The following is a 14,828-nucleotide window of genomic DNA, read 5'->3' on the forward strand; positions in this document are numbered from 1 at the left end:
AACTATTTGAGTCACTCAGTCATGTTAATGCACTTCCATGGCTATGCATTGGTGATTTCAATGAAATAACCAATGCCACAGAGAAAGCAGGAGGTAATGTCAAACCGGCAAGGCAAATGACTCAGTTTCGCGATGTAATACACTACTGTGGTTTTCATGACCTTGGCTTTCATGGTGTACCGTACACTTGGTTTAAGAACCAACCTAATGAGGGGCGCTTAAGGATTCGGCTGGATAAAGCTCTAGCAAACCATGCATGGAAGTCAAAGTTTGTTGGAGCTGAAGTTCACCATGTTCCTATGTCTACTTCGGATCATTCATTGTTGACACTAAGGTTACCAAAAGAAGAGGAGGACAGAACTCGTAGAAGGCAAAGGATGTTCAGATTTGAGGCTATGTGGTTGCGTGATCCACAGTGTGACGAGGTAGTACAGGAAGCTTGGTATGAGGGATTATGTAAACCGGGTGGATTTCCCTTTACAAACTGTATCAACAATTGTAGGTCAAGGCTACAGGTGTGGAACAAAATGGAGTTTGGCCATGTTGGTAGAAAGATTGCCGGTTTAGAGAAGCAATTAAAGAGGCTAGAGCTAATGCATGGGTCAAAGGAGATTGATGATGAGATTATGGAGGTTTGGAAAGCTTTAAATATATGGCTTGATACTGAGAGTACAATGTGGCAACAAAGATCCAGGAATTTATGGCTGACTTGTGGAGATCAAAACACTAGTTTTTCCATGCTAAAGCATCCAATAGATTTCAACGGAACACCATCCGTGGGTTATGTGATGAAACGGGTACTTGGAAGGAGGATGACCGAAGAATAGAACAAACCACACTCAATTATTTTTCAATGATTTTTCGATCTAATGGGCCTACTGATCACAGCAAGGTAGTAGAGGCAATTCAACCAAGGATATCTACTGCTATGAATGAATCCTTATTGCACGCGTTCATGGCTGGGGAAGTGTCAAAGGCTCTAAAGCAAATGCATCCAAAGAAAGCACAAGGTCCTGATGGTATGCCTCCTTTCTTTTACCAACATTTTTGGCCTCTAGTGAGTAATTGTGTCATTAAAACTGTACTTGATTTCCTTAATCATGGTTTACTTCTGCCTAATTTTAATGACACTCATATTTTACTAATCTCAAAAGTGAAGAATCCAACTAAGATCAACCAGTATCGGCCTATTAGTCTTAGTAATGTTGCTTCTAGACTTGCTTCTAAGGTCTTGGCTAATAGGCTAAAGCGGTTATTTCCACAAATTATTAGTGAAAATCAGAGCGCTTTTATGTCTAACAGTCTCATTACAGATAATGTGTTGGTTGCTTTTGAGACAATGCATCACATAAGCCAAAAGAGAAGTGGTAAGGTGGGGGAGATGGCCTTAAAGCTAGACATGAGTAAGGCTTATGATAGGGTGGAATGGGGTTGTTTGGAAGGTATTATGAGGAAGATGGGCTTTGCTAAAGAATGGGCGACTATTATGATGAGGTGTGTTAGTACTGTAAAGTACTCCATAAAAATTAATGGGAAACCCCGAGGTTGTATCACTCCTACCAGGGGTCTACGCCAAGGGGATCTTCTGTCTCCTTATCTCTTTTTGATTTGTGCAGAAGGACTCTCAACTTTACTTAAGCAATCTGTGGACCAAGGCTCTTTAAAAGGAATTGCAGCTTGCCAAGGTGCACCGGAGATATCACACTTTTTCTTTGCAGATGACAGCCTTATCTTCTGCAGAGCCACTAGGGAGAACTGTATGGCCTTGGAACAGGTGTTGGAGACATATGAGCATACTTTTGGGCAATAATTGAATAAAGATAAAACCTCCCTTTTCTTTAGCCACAACACTCCCCAAGACATTCAGGATGAGATCAAAAACAGGTTTGGTGCAAAAGTCATTCAACAGCATGAGAAATATTTGGGCCTCCCATCCTTGGTGGGAAAGAATAAACGTAACACATTCCGACAGCTCACTGAAAGACTAAACAATAAGCTCTCTGGTTGGAAAGAAAAACTCCTCTCACGGGCTGGAAAGGAAATACTCATTAAGACTGTGGCTCAAGCAGTTCCCACATATACAATGAGTGTTTTCAAGTTACCAGCTACTTTATGTGATGAGATGACTGCTATGGTTCGAAAGTTTTGGTGGGGTCAATCAAATGAAAGAAACAAGATGGCTTGGCTAAGCTGGGATAAGATGTGTCTTCCAAAAGAGGAGGGGGGTCTCGGCTTCAGGGATTTAAAGGCCTTTAATTTGGCACTGTTGACAAAACAAGGTTGGCGACTGCAAACATGTCACAATACTCTTCTGTATAAGGTGTACAAAGCTCGTTATTTCCCCTAGGGTGACTTCCTTACAGCTGAAGTTGGGAATAATCCATCCTTTGCATGGCAGAGTATCTTCTCAACTCAAAGTATTGTGCGTAAAGGGTATCGGTGGCAGGTTAGGAATGGAGCGTCAATTGATATCAGAAGGGATAAATGGCTGCCTAGTCCGGACACTTTCAAACTCATCTGCCCTCCATTGGCGCTACAAATGGGAATGACAGTTAACAACTTAATTGACCCACACCATGGCACTTGGCAGAGAGATTTGATTCGGCACACCTTTTCTCCAGATGATGCACGGTCAATTATGAGCATTCCATTGAGCTTTAGGCTACCCCCAGATCGGCTAATATGGGCATACACTTCCAAAGGCAATTTTACGGTTCGAAGTACTTATAAGATTGCCTTATCTTCTTCTTCGGATCAGAGACCGGCTAGTTCCAGCAGTGGAAATCGTAGTAGCTTTTAGAAAAATCTCTGGCGATTAAATGTCCCAAATAAAGTTAAGTCATTTGCTTGGCGAGTGAGTCGTAATATTTTACCTACTAAGGACAATTTGTGTCATCGAAAAGTCCTTAATGATTCGATTTGCGAAGCATGTGGGTTAGGCGCTGAATCCGGTGGTCATCTATTCTAGAGTTGTGACCGAGCTTAAGAAGTTTGGAAGTTATCAAGAATTTCGTTTGATAATTGTGGGGTACACTTTCGAGACTTCATTGATCTATTGTGGCATCTACAATTCTCTCAGCGGGTGGGTAATGAATTGTTGGAACTTGTAATAACAGTTGCCTGGAGTATGTGGTTTAACAGGAATGCAGTACGACAAGGAAAAGCGCGACAAACGGCAGCAACGATTCTGCAGAAGGCACGACTGTTGCTTGAGGAGTTTCAGCTTGCCAACTTCCAACCTTCACAGTGGTGATGCATGATAGGGAACAGTGGACCAACCCTTCTCCGCCATGGTACAAGGTCAACGTCAATGGAGCAGTTTTAAGGCCCAACAGGCATCGGCTATGGGGGTCATCATCAGAGACCATGGTGGCCTGGTAGCAGCAGCCTTGAGCAAGAAGGTGTTCTGTCCTTTGGGTCCTTTAAAAGCTGAGGCTAAAGCTCTGGAGGAAGCTGTGAACTTCGCTTGGAATGTTGGTATAAGGGATGCTCATTTTGAATGTGATTCAAAAATGATCGTAGATGCTGTTCTCGGTGCTAGCTGTCCTCAAGCATCCATCTATAACGTCATTACAAGCATTGGTCAGAAGGTACTGGCATTCAGGTCTTTCCAGTTTTCACACATTAAGCGAACAGGGAACTGACCAGCTCACATATTGGCTCAACATGCCAAGAATATTGACAATTATGTAACGTGGATAGAGGAAAATCCAGACTTTATTGAGTCCGTTTTGGCTCAAGATGTACTGCTTTTATCTTTTTCTTAATAAAGTTACTGTCTTTTCATCAAAAAAAAAAAAAAAAAAAAAGCTGATTGCAAAGCAGCAATAATTTCATATAAAAACGTGCAATATACATGCACTACCATAAGGGTAAAGGAAACTAAAAATGCAATATACATACACACTTGACACTACCACAAGTGCAAAGCAAACTAACTACACATGAGTAATTTTTTGAGCATCCTTTTAGGAGGCACAGATCCTAGCGGTCCAAATGATCTCTGCCACAGCAATGACCTTGGTTAAATTAATTCGTTCCGTATTCTCCAAATACTGATATATAAAGTTGGGGAGAACATAAGTTAGGCGCTTGGGAGAACATAAGTGTCTTTTTGTCTTTGACAACCTCCCTGATGTAGACCGTATCATCAAAAATCAGCCTTGGAGCTTCGACAAATACCTAGTTGTTATTCAAAGGTATGATGGTGAATCCCCGGTGCGTGAATTAATCTTTAATAAGGTTACGTTTTGGGTGCAGGTTCATGACATCCCATACAGGTATATGACGAAGCATATGGCTGAATGTTTATGTGATATTATCGGTGAAGTGCAAAAATCTTCTGGGGCAGTCGATGATGATGGGGGTCAGTTCATGAGAGTTCGAGTTACTCTTGATATTAACTTACCGCTATGCCGGGGCCGTGTTATTACCCTTGAAGGAGGGGGCAAGTCTTGGGTTTCCTTCAAGTATGAGCGCCTTCCGAATTTGTGTTACTGGTGTGGTGGTCTAAGCCATGATGAAAAAAATTGTGAATTATGGATTAGCAGTAAGGGTACTCTCAAGACTGAAAATCAACAATTTGGGCCATGTTTAAGAGCCGCTCCGTACACCTCTGCAGGGAGAGACGTTATCTACGTTCCGGGGTATTATGAGAACCGGTTCTCGAAGCCGGATAATCTGTCACAGTGTCCGGTGGATGCAGCGGCTATGGAGGTGGGAATTAATTCAGAGGCGCCGATGGAGCATTCAGTTAAGGGAAAGGCGCATGTTGAGGAGCTAGTTAATGCAGTATCCGTTTCAAATCCAAACTCATCTGCTGGGATGGATGGAGTAACGCATGACAAACTTAATAGCTCTATTCCAAAAATTACGGTAGCAGTATCCCAGCCAGTTTTGGAAATTCCAACGGGTCAGAAACAGAGTAATGACAGGGATTTATTCTCGGAAACTCTTAAGGAGATTGACGCCGAAATTTCCAAATTTGATTCCCCTAGCCACGTGGATGTAAGCAACGAGTCTCAAGGCAATTGTTCTGTCAGTAGTGATCCTTGCCCCACGCCCCAAGCACGTGACTCACTTAAGCAGCCCAGCTCTTTCCAGTTACAGAATTCGACCCTCACTGACGTCCCTGTTTTGACCGATACCTCTGTTCCATATTCAGGTACCTGGAAAAGATTTTCTCGCCCACTTCAGGGGGCAGCCTCTTCGCAAGTCCAAAACTCATCCTTAAAAAGGCCCTTTTCTCTACTCCATGAATCAAATGAGTTACCTAACAAAAAACGTTTGGTTTCTCAGGCGAAGTCAGGAAGTATTACTCAATTGGCAGAGACTGATATTCAGTCCTGCCAGGAGCCATGAGTGTCCTAGTTTGGAATTGTCGTGGGCTTGGGAACCCACAGACAATTCGAGAGCTCGGGAATTTGGTCCGGGCACAAGATCCTGCGGTTGTGTTCTTGGCCGAGACATGGCTGACAGAAGATAGGCTGAAGTTTCTTTTGCGGAATTTTGTTTGTGATCAGAAGTTTGTTGTTTCAAAAATAAGTCAGGGGGGCGGTCTTGCTCTTCTGTGGAGGTCTGATTTTGACGTTAAGGTAGTGTCTTCTTCAATAAATCATATTGATGCTGTGATTAATTCAGGGAAGGAAAACTCTTGGAGGTTTACCGGTTTCTACGGTAATCCCGAGACTCACAAACATCATGAGTCTTGGGCTGTCCTAAAAAATCTGAACCGAAATTCTTCCTTGCCTTGGCTTTGTTCGGGTGATTTTAATGAGATTTTAAGGTCTCATGAAAAGAAAGGTGGTAGAGCGAGACCGGAGGTGCAGATGCGGGACTTCCGGGACACATTGGATGAATGTGGTTTTGCCGACTTGGGGTTTAGTGGCCAAAAATTCACTTGGTGTAAAAGGTTGGCAGGAGGTGTTATGGTTTGGGAGCGTCTTGATAGGGCGGTGGCTAATCAAGAATGGATTTCTATGTTTCCGGGATACTCAGTAACTCATCTTGACACGGTCTTCTCGGACCATAAACCCTTAAGTATTTATATGGAGGGGTTTCAAATCCGAAATCAAAGACCATGGAGGTTTGAACAAGTTTGGTTGAATGATGAGGCGTGTCGTTCTACGGTGGAAGCCGCTTGGGAGAGCCCTTTTTTCTCTCCCAACCCGATGTCGGTGGTTGAGACTAACGTGGAAAATTGTCAGAGGCATTTAAAAAAATGGAGTAAGGAATCTTTTGGTAATATATCTCGGGCTCTTGTGGAAAAAAAAAAAACAAATCAAAGTGGCGGAGGGGGAGGCGGTGAGAAGTGGAAATGGGGACCGGTTACATGCCTTGAAGGTTGAATTAAGGGAACTTCTTATTAAGGAAGAAAAGCTTTGGCAGCAGCGTTCCAAGTTGCATTGGCTTAAAGAAGGGGATCAAAATACACGTTACTTCCATGGTAAAGCTTCTCAGAGGTATAGGAAAAATTGTATCAAACGCTTAAGAAACAAAAATGGGGAGTGGGTTGATGGGGAGGACCAAATTGCTCAATTATTTATTGACTATTACAGTGAGCTTTTCACAACTTCAAATCCTTCTCATTTGGAGGAGGTATTGGAGAATATTCCGCAGGTTGTCTCAGATTCTATGAATGCGGATTTGGTGAAACCTTTTGTTAAGCAAGAGGTGGATGTGGCTCTTAAGCAGATGGCACCTCTGAAAGCGCTAGGCCCGGATGGCATGCCCCCCATTTTCTATCAACACTATTGGGACTCCATTGGTGATGACGTGTCTTGTGCTGTTCTTTCCTGCCTTAATTCAGGTTCTATCCCAGCTAGTCTTAATCATACTCATATCACCCTTATCCCCAAAATAAAAAATCCCGAAAGTGTTTCTGATTTTAGGCCTATATCTTTATGTAACATTCTGTATAAGTTAATTTCTAAGGTGTTGGCTAACCGTTTGAAAACTCTGTTGCCATATGTTGTATCAGAATCCCAGAGTGCCTTTCAATCCGATAAGGCTATCTCGGATAATATTTTGGTAGCTTTTGAAACATTACATCATATGAAGATCAAAAAAACGGGGAAGGAGGGGTTTATGGCTATGAAATTGGATATGAGTAAGGCTTACGATAGGGTTGAGTGGATTTTTTTGGAGAAGTTGATGCGAAAGTTGGGTTTCCATGAGAGATGGGTTGATATGGTTATGGCTACAATCAAATCCGTGTCTTACTCTTTCTTGATCAATGGGTTCCCTCGAGGATTCATTAAGCCTACTAGGGGGATTCGTCAAGGCGACCCCCTATCCCGTTATCTTTTCTTGTTGTGTTCGGAAGGATTAAATGGGTTGCTCAATAAAGCCGTGGCTAGGAGTGATTTAAGGGGCTTCTCGCTTTGTAAGAATGGCCCACAAATCTCACACTTATTCTTTGCCGATGATAGCTTGATTTTTTGTCGGGCAAGGATGGGTGATGTGCAAGCAATCCAAGTGGCGTTATCCCTATATGAGAGAGCATCCGGGCAAAAAATAAATGGCTCAAAAACAAATCTTTTTTTTGGTAAATCTGTCCTTGAGAGCACCAAATTAGATTTGATGAACTACCTAGGGGTGCCGGAGGTAAAGGAGTATGAAAAGTACCTAGGATTGCCGGCTATGGTGGGTAGGAAGAAAAAGGAGAGTTTTATCTATATTAAGGAGAGGATTTGGGGAAAACTTCAAGGGTGGAAGGAGAAACTTTTGTCACAAGCCGGTAGGGAGGTGTTATTGAAAGCTATTGTGCAAGCAATCCCATCTTTTGCTATGAGTTGTTTTCTTTTACCGGTGAACCTTTGCCATGAGATTGAGGTTATGATAAAAAAAAATTTTTGGGGTCAACGTGGAGAGAGAAGAAAGATTCATTGGAAAAATTGGGAGTCTTTGTTTATGCCAAAAAATGAAGGCGGAATGGGTTTCAAGGAACTTAGGAAGTTCAACGAAGCCATGTTAGCTAAGCAAGTTTGGCGGCTGGTTCATGACCAAAAATCTCTCTTTTATCGGGTTTTTAAGGCAAAGTTTTTTCCTTCGGGGGACATTTTTTCAGCACATGTCAAAACGGGGTCATATGCATGGCGGAGTATCCTTAAGGCACGCTACATAATTGCTGAAGGTTCTAGATATAGAGTGGGGAATGGCCAATCTGTCCGGATTTACAATGATTGTTGGCTGCCTGGTGATGGGTCAGGCAAAGTGATCTCTCCCCCCTCTTTGTTATCTGCTGATTCGAGAGTTTCAGACATTATAGATGCTGATACGGGTTGGTGGAATGTGTATCTGTTGGAGCGAGTTTTTCTGCCATTTGAGGTGCAAAAAATAAAATCCATCCCTCTTTGTCTTATCCCACAAGAAGACATGTTGATTTGGCCAAAAACTAAGGATGGCCAGTATTCGGTGAAGCTTGGGTACCAACTGGTGTGTGCCAAGGAGCTTTCTGGTTCACCGTCAGGATCATCAAATGAGGCAAACCGGAGGTTGTGGTCTGGTTTATGGAGAATGAAGGTGCCCAGCAAAGTTAAGACTTTTGCTTGGCGGGCTTGCTCGGAGTCCCTTCCCACGATGGTGAATTTGGCTAGGCGAAGAGTGGTTCTGTCCAGCAGCTGCACGGGGTGTAACAGGGGGCCTGAGACAGTGTTTCATGCTCTATGGGGGTGTGAGAAGGTGAAGGAGGCATGGGGTACTAACTTTGATGAGTTGCGGAGTGCAACGAATCAAAATTTATTTTTTGTTGATCTTTTCAGGTTGGCGCTGCAGAATCCACGTGGAGCTAAAGGTTTCATAATGATCTGTTGGTCTATCTGGAATCGGCGCAACAAAATCCGAGTTAATGAGGTTGCTGCTCCCCTTGAGAAGATTCCGGAGCTTGCACAGAAGCAGCTGACGGATTTTCAACAATTGTGTGCAAAACCAGAAACAAAAATGGTGGCGCGGAAGGCCATCTGGAAGCCTCCTGATGCAGCGCTGCTGAAAGCTAATTTCGACGGAGCTGTTTTCGACGATCTGGGAGCTGCTGGAATTGGTGTGGTGGTGCGTAATTCGCTGGGTGAGGTCTTGGCGGCTCTGTCTGAAATAATCCCCCTGCCTTCATCCATTGTTGCTCTGGAAACTATGGCAGCAAGGCGGGCTGCTCTGTTTGTCCGTGAGTGTGGTTTCAGTGGTGTTATTTTTGAAGGGGATTCGGAAGAGTCTATTTTAGCTATAAAGAAGAAAAATTTTCAGCATCCAGTTGTGGGTCATTTAGTTCAAGACATTATGTCTTCAGTCAGTATGTTCCAATACTATTCTTTCTCTCATACGCGTCGGCATGGCAATGTTTTAGCACATGCGTTGGCTAGACGAGCGAGATTGTCTTTTCCTACTTTAGTTTGGATGAATTCCGTTCCTACGGATATTTATCGTTTTTTTGTATCTGACATTCCAGTAATAAAATAATTTTTTCGGCCTGGTCGGGCAGGCCTGATTCTCAAAAAAAAAAAAAAGTTGGGGAAAGGTATATTTGAGTTTAAAATCCCAATTCTAACAAAATCACATATAAAACAACAATGAACTCAATTTAAAATAGAACAGAAACAAAAACAAGCAAAACAGTCTATTTCTCTTCTTTACCTCACACTTTCTCAGCAGCCAAACAGTGAAACAAATATTTAAAAAATTAAAAAATAAAAAAAATAAAAAAACTCAACTTTGAGGAGCTGTTCTATTTAAACCAGCTTCAATCTGAATTTTAATCTATATCAATCAAAGAAAATTGAAACATGCAAAAGACCATATAAATAAACGTCGAAGATACAATGCCTTGCCATATAATGTCTTTGAAGTCAACTTTCTCAGCTTCATGTAGATCTAAAACATAGAGAACTGAAATAGCCTTAATTTTCATGGGATTAAATAATTTGGTTAAGAATTAGAACACAATCACTTATTTAACTAATAAGGACAAAAGATCACATCATTGTGAAGAAAGTATTATTCCTCTAAATTGTGAATTAATTAATTGGTAGAATGTTATGACATAGGCAAATAGTTCCCATGACTTAGAATTCCTAAGCAAATCTAAATATCCCCAAAAAGCATATATTAATCTCCAAAAGACATATAAGCATAGCACTTACGAGTTTGGGCAACCATATTAAAAGACAAAAATTTCCCCCAAGCCAAAGCTTTTCTACAAAAAAAACGGTGAAACCCAGATGGATTTCTAGAAATATTTTGGAGGTTTTGTTGAAACGTATATCTCAATACTCCTCTCCTCATCTTATAAAGATTTGAGATACTTCCAATGATGGTGATGGTATTAAACCCATTATAAATATTCAGGCAATAACATTAATTACTAAAATACAACAGCAATTCATAGAATAACAGAAACACAATAAAAAACACATCCATGGAGGGTAAGGCCTCAACCACCGCCACTACCAACGACAACCCATTACCTTAAATTCACACACAACCAAATCCACAAACGCATTTCAGCCAAAAAAACATCAGCTACCTATTCACACCATTACTCCTCCAAAACACAAAAACACAAAAACAATCCACCAAATAACCACAACCCAATTTCTAGAAACTAAAACAGAAACAAAACCAGAAGCACAAATGAATGACTAACAAATTATATATACTAGCATTGAGGTTTCTAATGTTCGGCTAACTCCATGTACTATGCCATTAATAATCATGTTTCTTTTTTCCCTGTTTTACAAACACAAAACCAAATACTTTGGTTGCATCCATTATCTCTAGCTTTCTCTTAGCATTTACTCCATCTATAGTTTGCATAGAAATCTCAACCATGTTGCCACAATCCATTAAAAAAAACATTATTAATCATGTAAAATTTAGATGAAGTCTATATATTACCTTGCAGAGAGGTACATAATAGTTGCATATCCAACTTCATAGGATCTATGCATTACTATAGATTCTACAATTTTAAGCACAATCTATACTCATAAAAAAATATCTAAAATTCAAACTGAATTAACCAATTTTTTTAAGAGAGAAAAAGAGAGGGAACAAGTGATACTAATGAATCTTCCAAGTACTTAATTTCTTATTTTCCTTTTACTTTTGCCGGTTTTTCTTGCCAAGCAAATAGAGTAACAAATCCATTAAAAAAACATCCTTTTAAAATGAACCAGAAAAACAAATACTCAAGTAGAATGAAAAGAAAATTGTCACATGCGTTAAAAAAGAAATCAAAAAGGTTAGAGAACATGTGTATCTTTTCAACAACAATTTTTTTTAAAGAAAGGATAAGATATTATAATAAACCATAAACAATAGTAGTCATTCTATATTCAGACAGAAAGATCATAGAAACAAAACAATTTTATTTTATCCTGAAGTTTCAAGTGTACTTACATGTTGCTTCAAAGGTCAAATGCAAACACAATCTAGAGATCAAAGTATTGAATGAACTGCAAGACAAGTGGCAACGCTTATCAAGATAACCCCATGAAATAGAGAAACAAAACACAACACAAACAGAGCAGAACAAAATGCAAAAACCAGAAATCCATCACCATTATTCAATAATAACAATAACAATAAAGGGAGCTAATAGCCTAGGGCTACACCATTATGCATCGCCCTCAAATAATTAAATTAGGAGAAGCCCATTTCTAAATGTTTAAATATAGTATTTAAAATCCCATGGTTATCATCCCAATTGCTTATAATGTGTCTCATCTTCTTCAAACAAAACATTCACCAATCAATACCCCCACTAAGTAGCTTCCTCTAATTAATCAACCCAATGAAGACAAAATTTTCATCAATAATCACCATCCAAACAGCAATCCACACTCTTCCATTCCATCAACCCAAAATGGGGAGAGATTCAAAGTCAACATGAGTCAATGCTACAACCAAGCAGTCAGTCATGTATTCCTTTAGTAAGAAAGTACATGGGGAAAATACTAAACAACTCAGCTATATATGTGAATAATGTGATCTTCACATAAATAAAGGCTCACTGACAAAAATCAAATGACAGAAGGGAAAAAGCAATTAGATCCAGAACATAGGCTTTGGGACTTAAATCAGAAATTAGATATAGGCTTGCCTGTGAAGAGAACGAAGATATCTTCATAACATCACTTTGTATCTGAACTCAAAAACTCTTCAATTAGACCCAAATTATTAAGGCTTTTATTCATTAAAAAAATAAAAAACATAGATTTCATCCCACAATGATCTTACAAAACCAATGATTGCTTCATTTATTTCTTATAAGGCATCACATCAAAATTTCAATTGCAAGATATCAATATTGTAGAACCCAAAATTTTTACTCAAGATTATATATTGTAATTTATTTCTATCACTGTCACACTACTTTTGGAGAAAGCACGTGTTAGTTGGGAATACTCCCAAAGAAAAAATCATTTGGAAGTAACGATCTTTGGGGAAAAAAAAAAAAAAAAAACCAATATTGAAGGAATTTTGGTCCACATCAGATGGTGTAGGCAGTTATCAAATAAATAAACATTCAAAGGAAAATTTCAAATTTCACATATAGATATAGCTCTTACAGCTCTATTGGTCTAACTAACATTGCAAGTATGATAGTTTATTTAAAACAGAAATGATATTCAACAGTTTAGAACAAAGTGAGTTGATGAGCTAGCTAATGTTTCTTTAACGCATTTTACTACCAAAACTCAATACATTTCCACACAGTTATATATTTTCATCAGTCCAAAACTCCAATACATTTCACCATCAAAATTATCCAAAGATTCAAAAAAACAACTAAAATTCAAATGAAAGCATAGAATGATACATAAAGATCATTAATCCCAAAAGAAATTTAAAAAGGAAAAGTTTTGCCAACAGCAAATTCGAGCACTTGAATCTTAAGAGGATATATTAGGTACAAGAAAAATATAAACAAACTCACCAAATCATTAGGAAAAGCCAACAATCAGCTTAATCCATTCAGCAAGAATCTTCAACAATGATTGATTAAGGGCTAAATACTAATCATAGTTAAATATATTGAGCTTTACTTCGTCAAATGATCAAATGGGCTTATACTAAGACACCAGGAACTTTATATTAAATATACTCTTTTGGATTTATTTTCAACCTTTTGAGACTCGCACAGGAGAAAAAAAAAACGTATTAACAAAGGAACAAAAAATCACCTTGACTTTATTAAAAAAATGCAAACAGAATCTACTTTTGTGCAGATAATGATGGTACACAATTTTCTCTGGTCAAATGCTGAGAAAGTAAAGCCCTTAAAACTTAAACTATGTGTAATAGCCAAGGAAATAAAATTCTTCGTAGAGAGAATCAAAATCAAAGAATTTCAAGTTCAAATTTCATTTCCCTGTTGCTTTTAACATTAGCACAAAAATAACATGGTAGACCTGTACGTAATCACACTACGCATGGAAATAACACTCGATTAATAACATTAAGGGTCCATTTGGTTGGTGGGAAAAGTGACAGAAAAATTTGAAGAACTAACAGCCCTGTTCACTTCATGTGTGTCTTCTAATCTCCTAACTCTCTCTCTGTTCTAAGATAAAAATTTAAACAAAACCCAGATAAAAAAAAAATTTACAACTAATAAAAAAAATACAAATTACAATGGGAGTGTCAGATACACATAAAAATCTTAACTAATCAACCAATCCAAACAAAAGCCAGATGAGAAAACCTGGGAAACCAATGAAAAAAAGAGAGAGATTTAACTTTAAGAGGTACCTTCTTCTGGTTCACGGCGGCAGCAGGAAAAGAGAGAGTTCTGGAACTCTCTTGCACTCTCTCTCTCTCTCTCCCCGCCTGCCTTATTTTTCTCTTTTATTTTATTTTGACGCTTCAGCCAAAGTTTTGGTGCAACAACAAAACAAAACTTGACCAGATGAAAGTACTGTAGTTAGAGCCATTTGCTCTTTTTATATAGTTAGTAGATATGATGGTAGTATGGTACTCTTGCAGTAATGGTCAATTTTCTAAGTTAACTAAAATGTCATTTCTTATAATATGGAGAAACCAAAAAACTGAGTTTTAGATGAATTGCTTGTAGCCAACTAATGACTAATATGTCTATATTGTTTAAGAAATAACTTTAGAAAGCGTGGGTTGATAAAAATCAAAGCTTTCATATAGGTCCCAACACAAATTATTTTAACCAAGGACTACTTGTCTCCAAAGAATAACGTAGAATACCAGTATTTTTATGGAGAAGACAACGTTCAACCATTTGAACCTCACGATGCATTTGAAATATGGAACAACAGTATGTTTAACAATTACCAATGATGTTATATAGAAGTTTGTTAGTGATTATAATATATCAGAAACAGAAGTACAGTAAACACGCAATATAGGAGAACATAATTTTAGGATATAAAAACAAAACAATACATGCAACTTCAAGATCTAGTTACAAGATGAATTCTCAATTCTACAGACGATACCCATCCATCCACCCCACAAATTCAAAAAAAAAAAAAAAAAGCAATACATACTTGCAGTAGCCTACTCTACAATTAACATCCACATAGGCAACCTTAATTTCTACAAAATCTGAACTAGCAACCATCTTAACTGACAAGTATCAGATGTTCCCATCACAGGAAACAGTTTAAGGATAAGACAAGAATAGTAACAGTGACAAGAGTCCTAATTTGTCCAAGAAGTCTGACATCTCAATTTTTAGAAAAATTAGATCTTAATAGACTGTGAGCATATCATTTCAGTCTGTGGACACAAACAGAGAAGGCAGTAATTATCATCATATAACCATTGGAGAATCCTACATACTGACTGAAGCAGACAACAAA

The 14,828-nt window shown here is 38.9% G+C and overlaps 1 protein-coding gene across 1 annotated transcript; it reads left to right on the forward strand.

Moving 5' to 3' along the window:
- The first annotated feature begins 5,357 nt into the window (after window positions 1–5,357).
- Window positions 5,358–9,453, forward strand: LOC126708459 (uncharacterized). The gene is made up of 3 exons (XM_050408253.1): window positions 5,358–5,996; window positions 6,343–7,792; window positions 7,928–9,453. The coding sequence occupies exons 1-3, from the start codon at window positions 5,358–5,360 to the stop codon at window positions 9,451–9,453; spliced, it is 3,615 nt and encodes a 1,204-aa protein (XP_050264210.1).
- The last annotated feature ends 5,375 nt before the right edge of the window (window positions 9,454–14,828 follow it).

This window comes from Quercus robur, chromosome 12 (genome assembly GCF_932294415.1).
Source record: "Quercus robur chromosome 12, dhQueRobu3.1, whole genome shotgun sequence".
Taxonomy (NCBI): Eukaryota; Viridiplantae; Streptophyta; class Magnoliopsida; order Fagales; family Fagaceae; genus Quercus; species Quercus robur.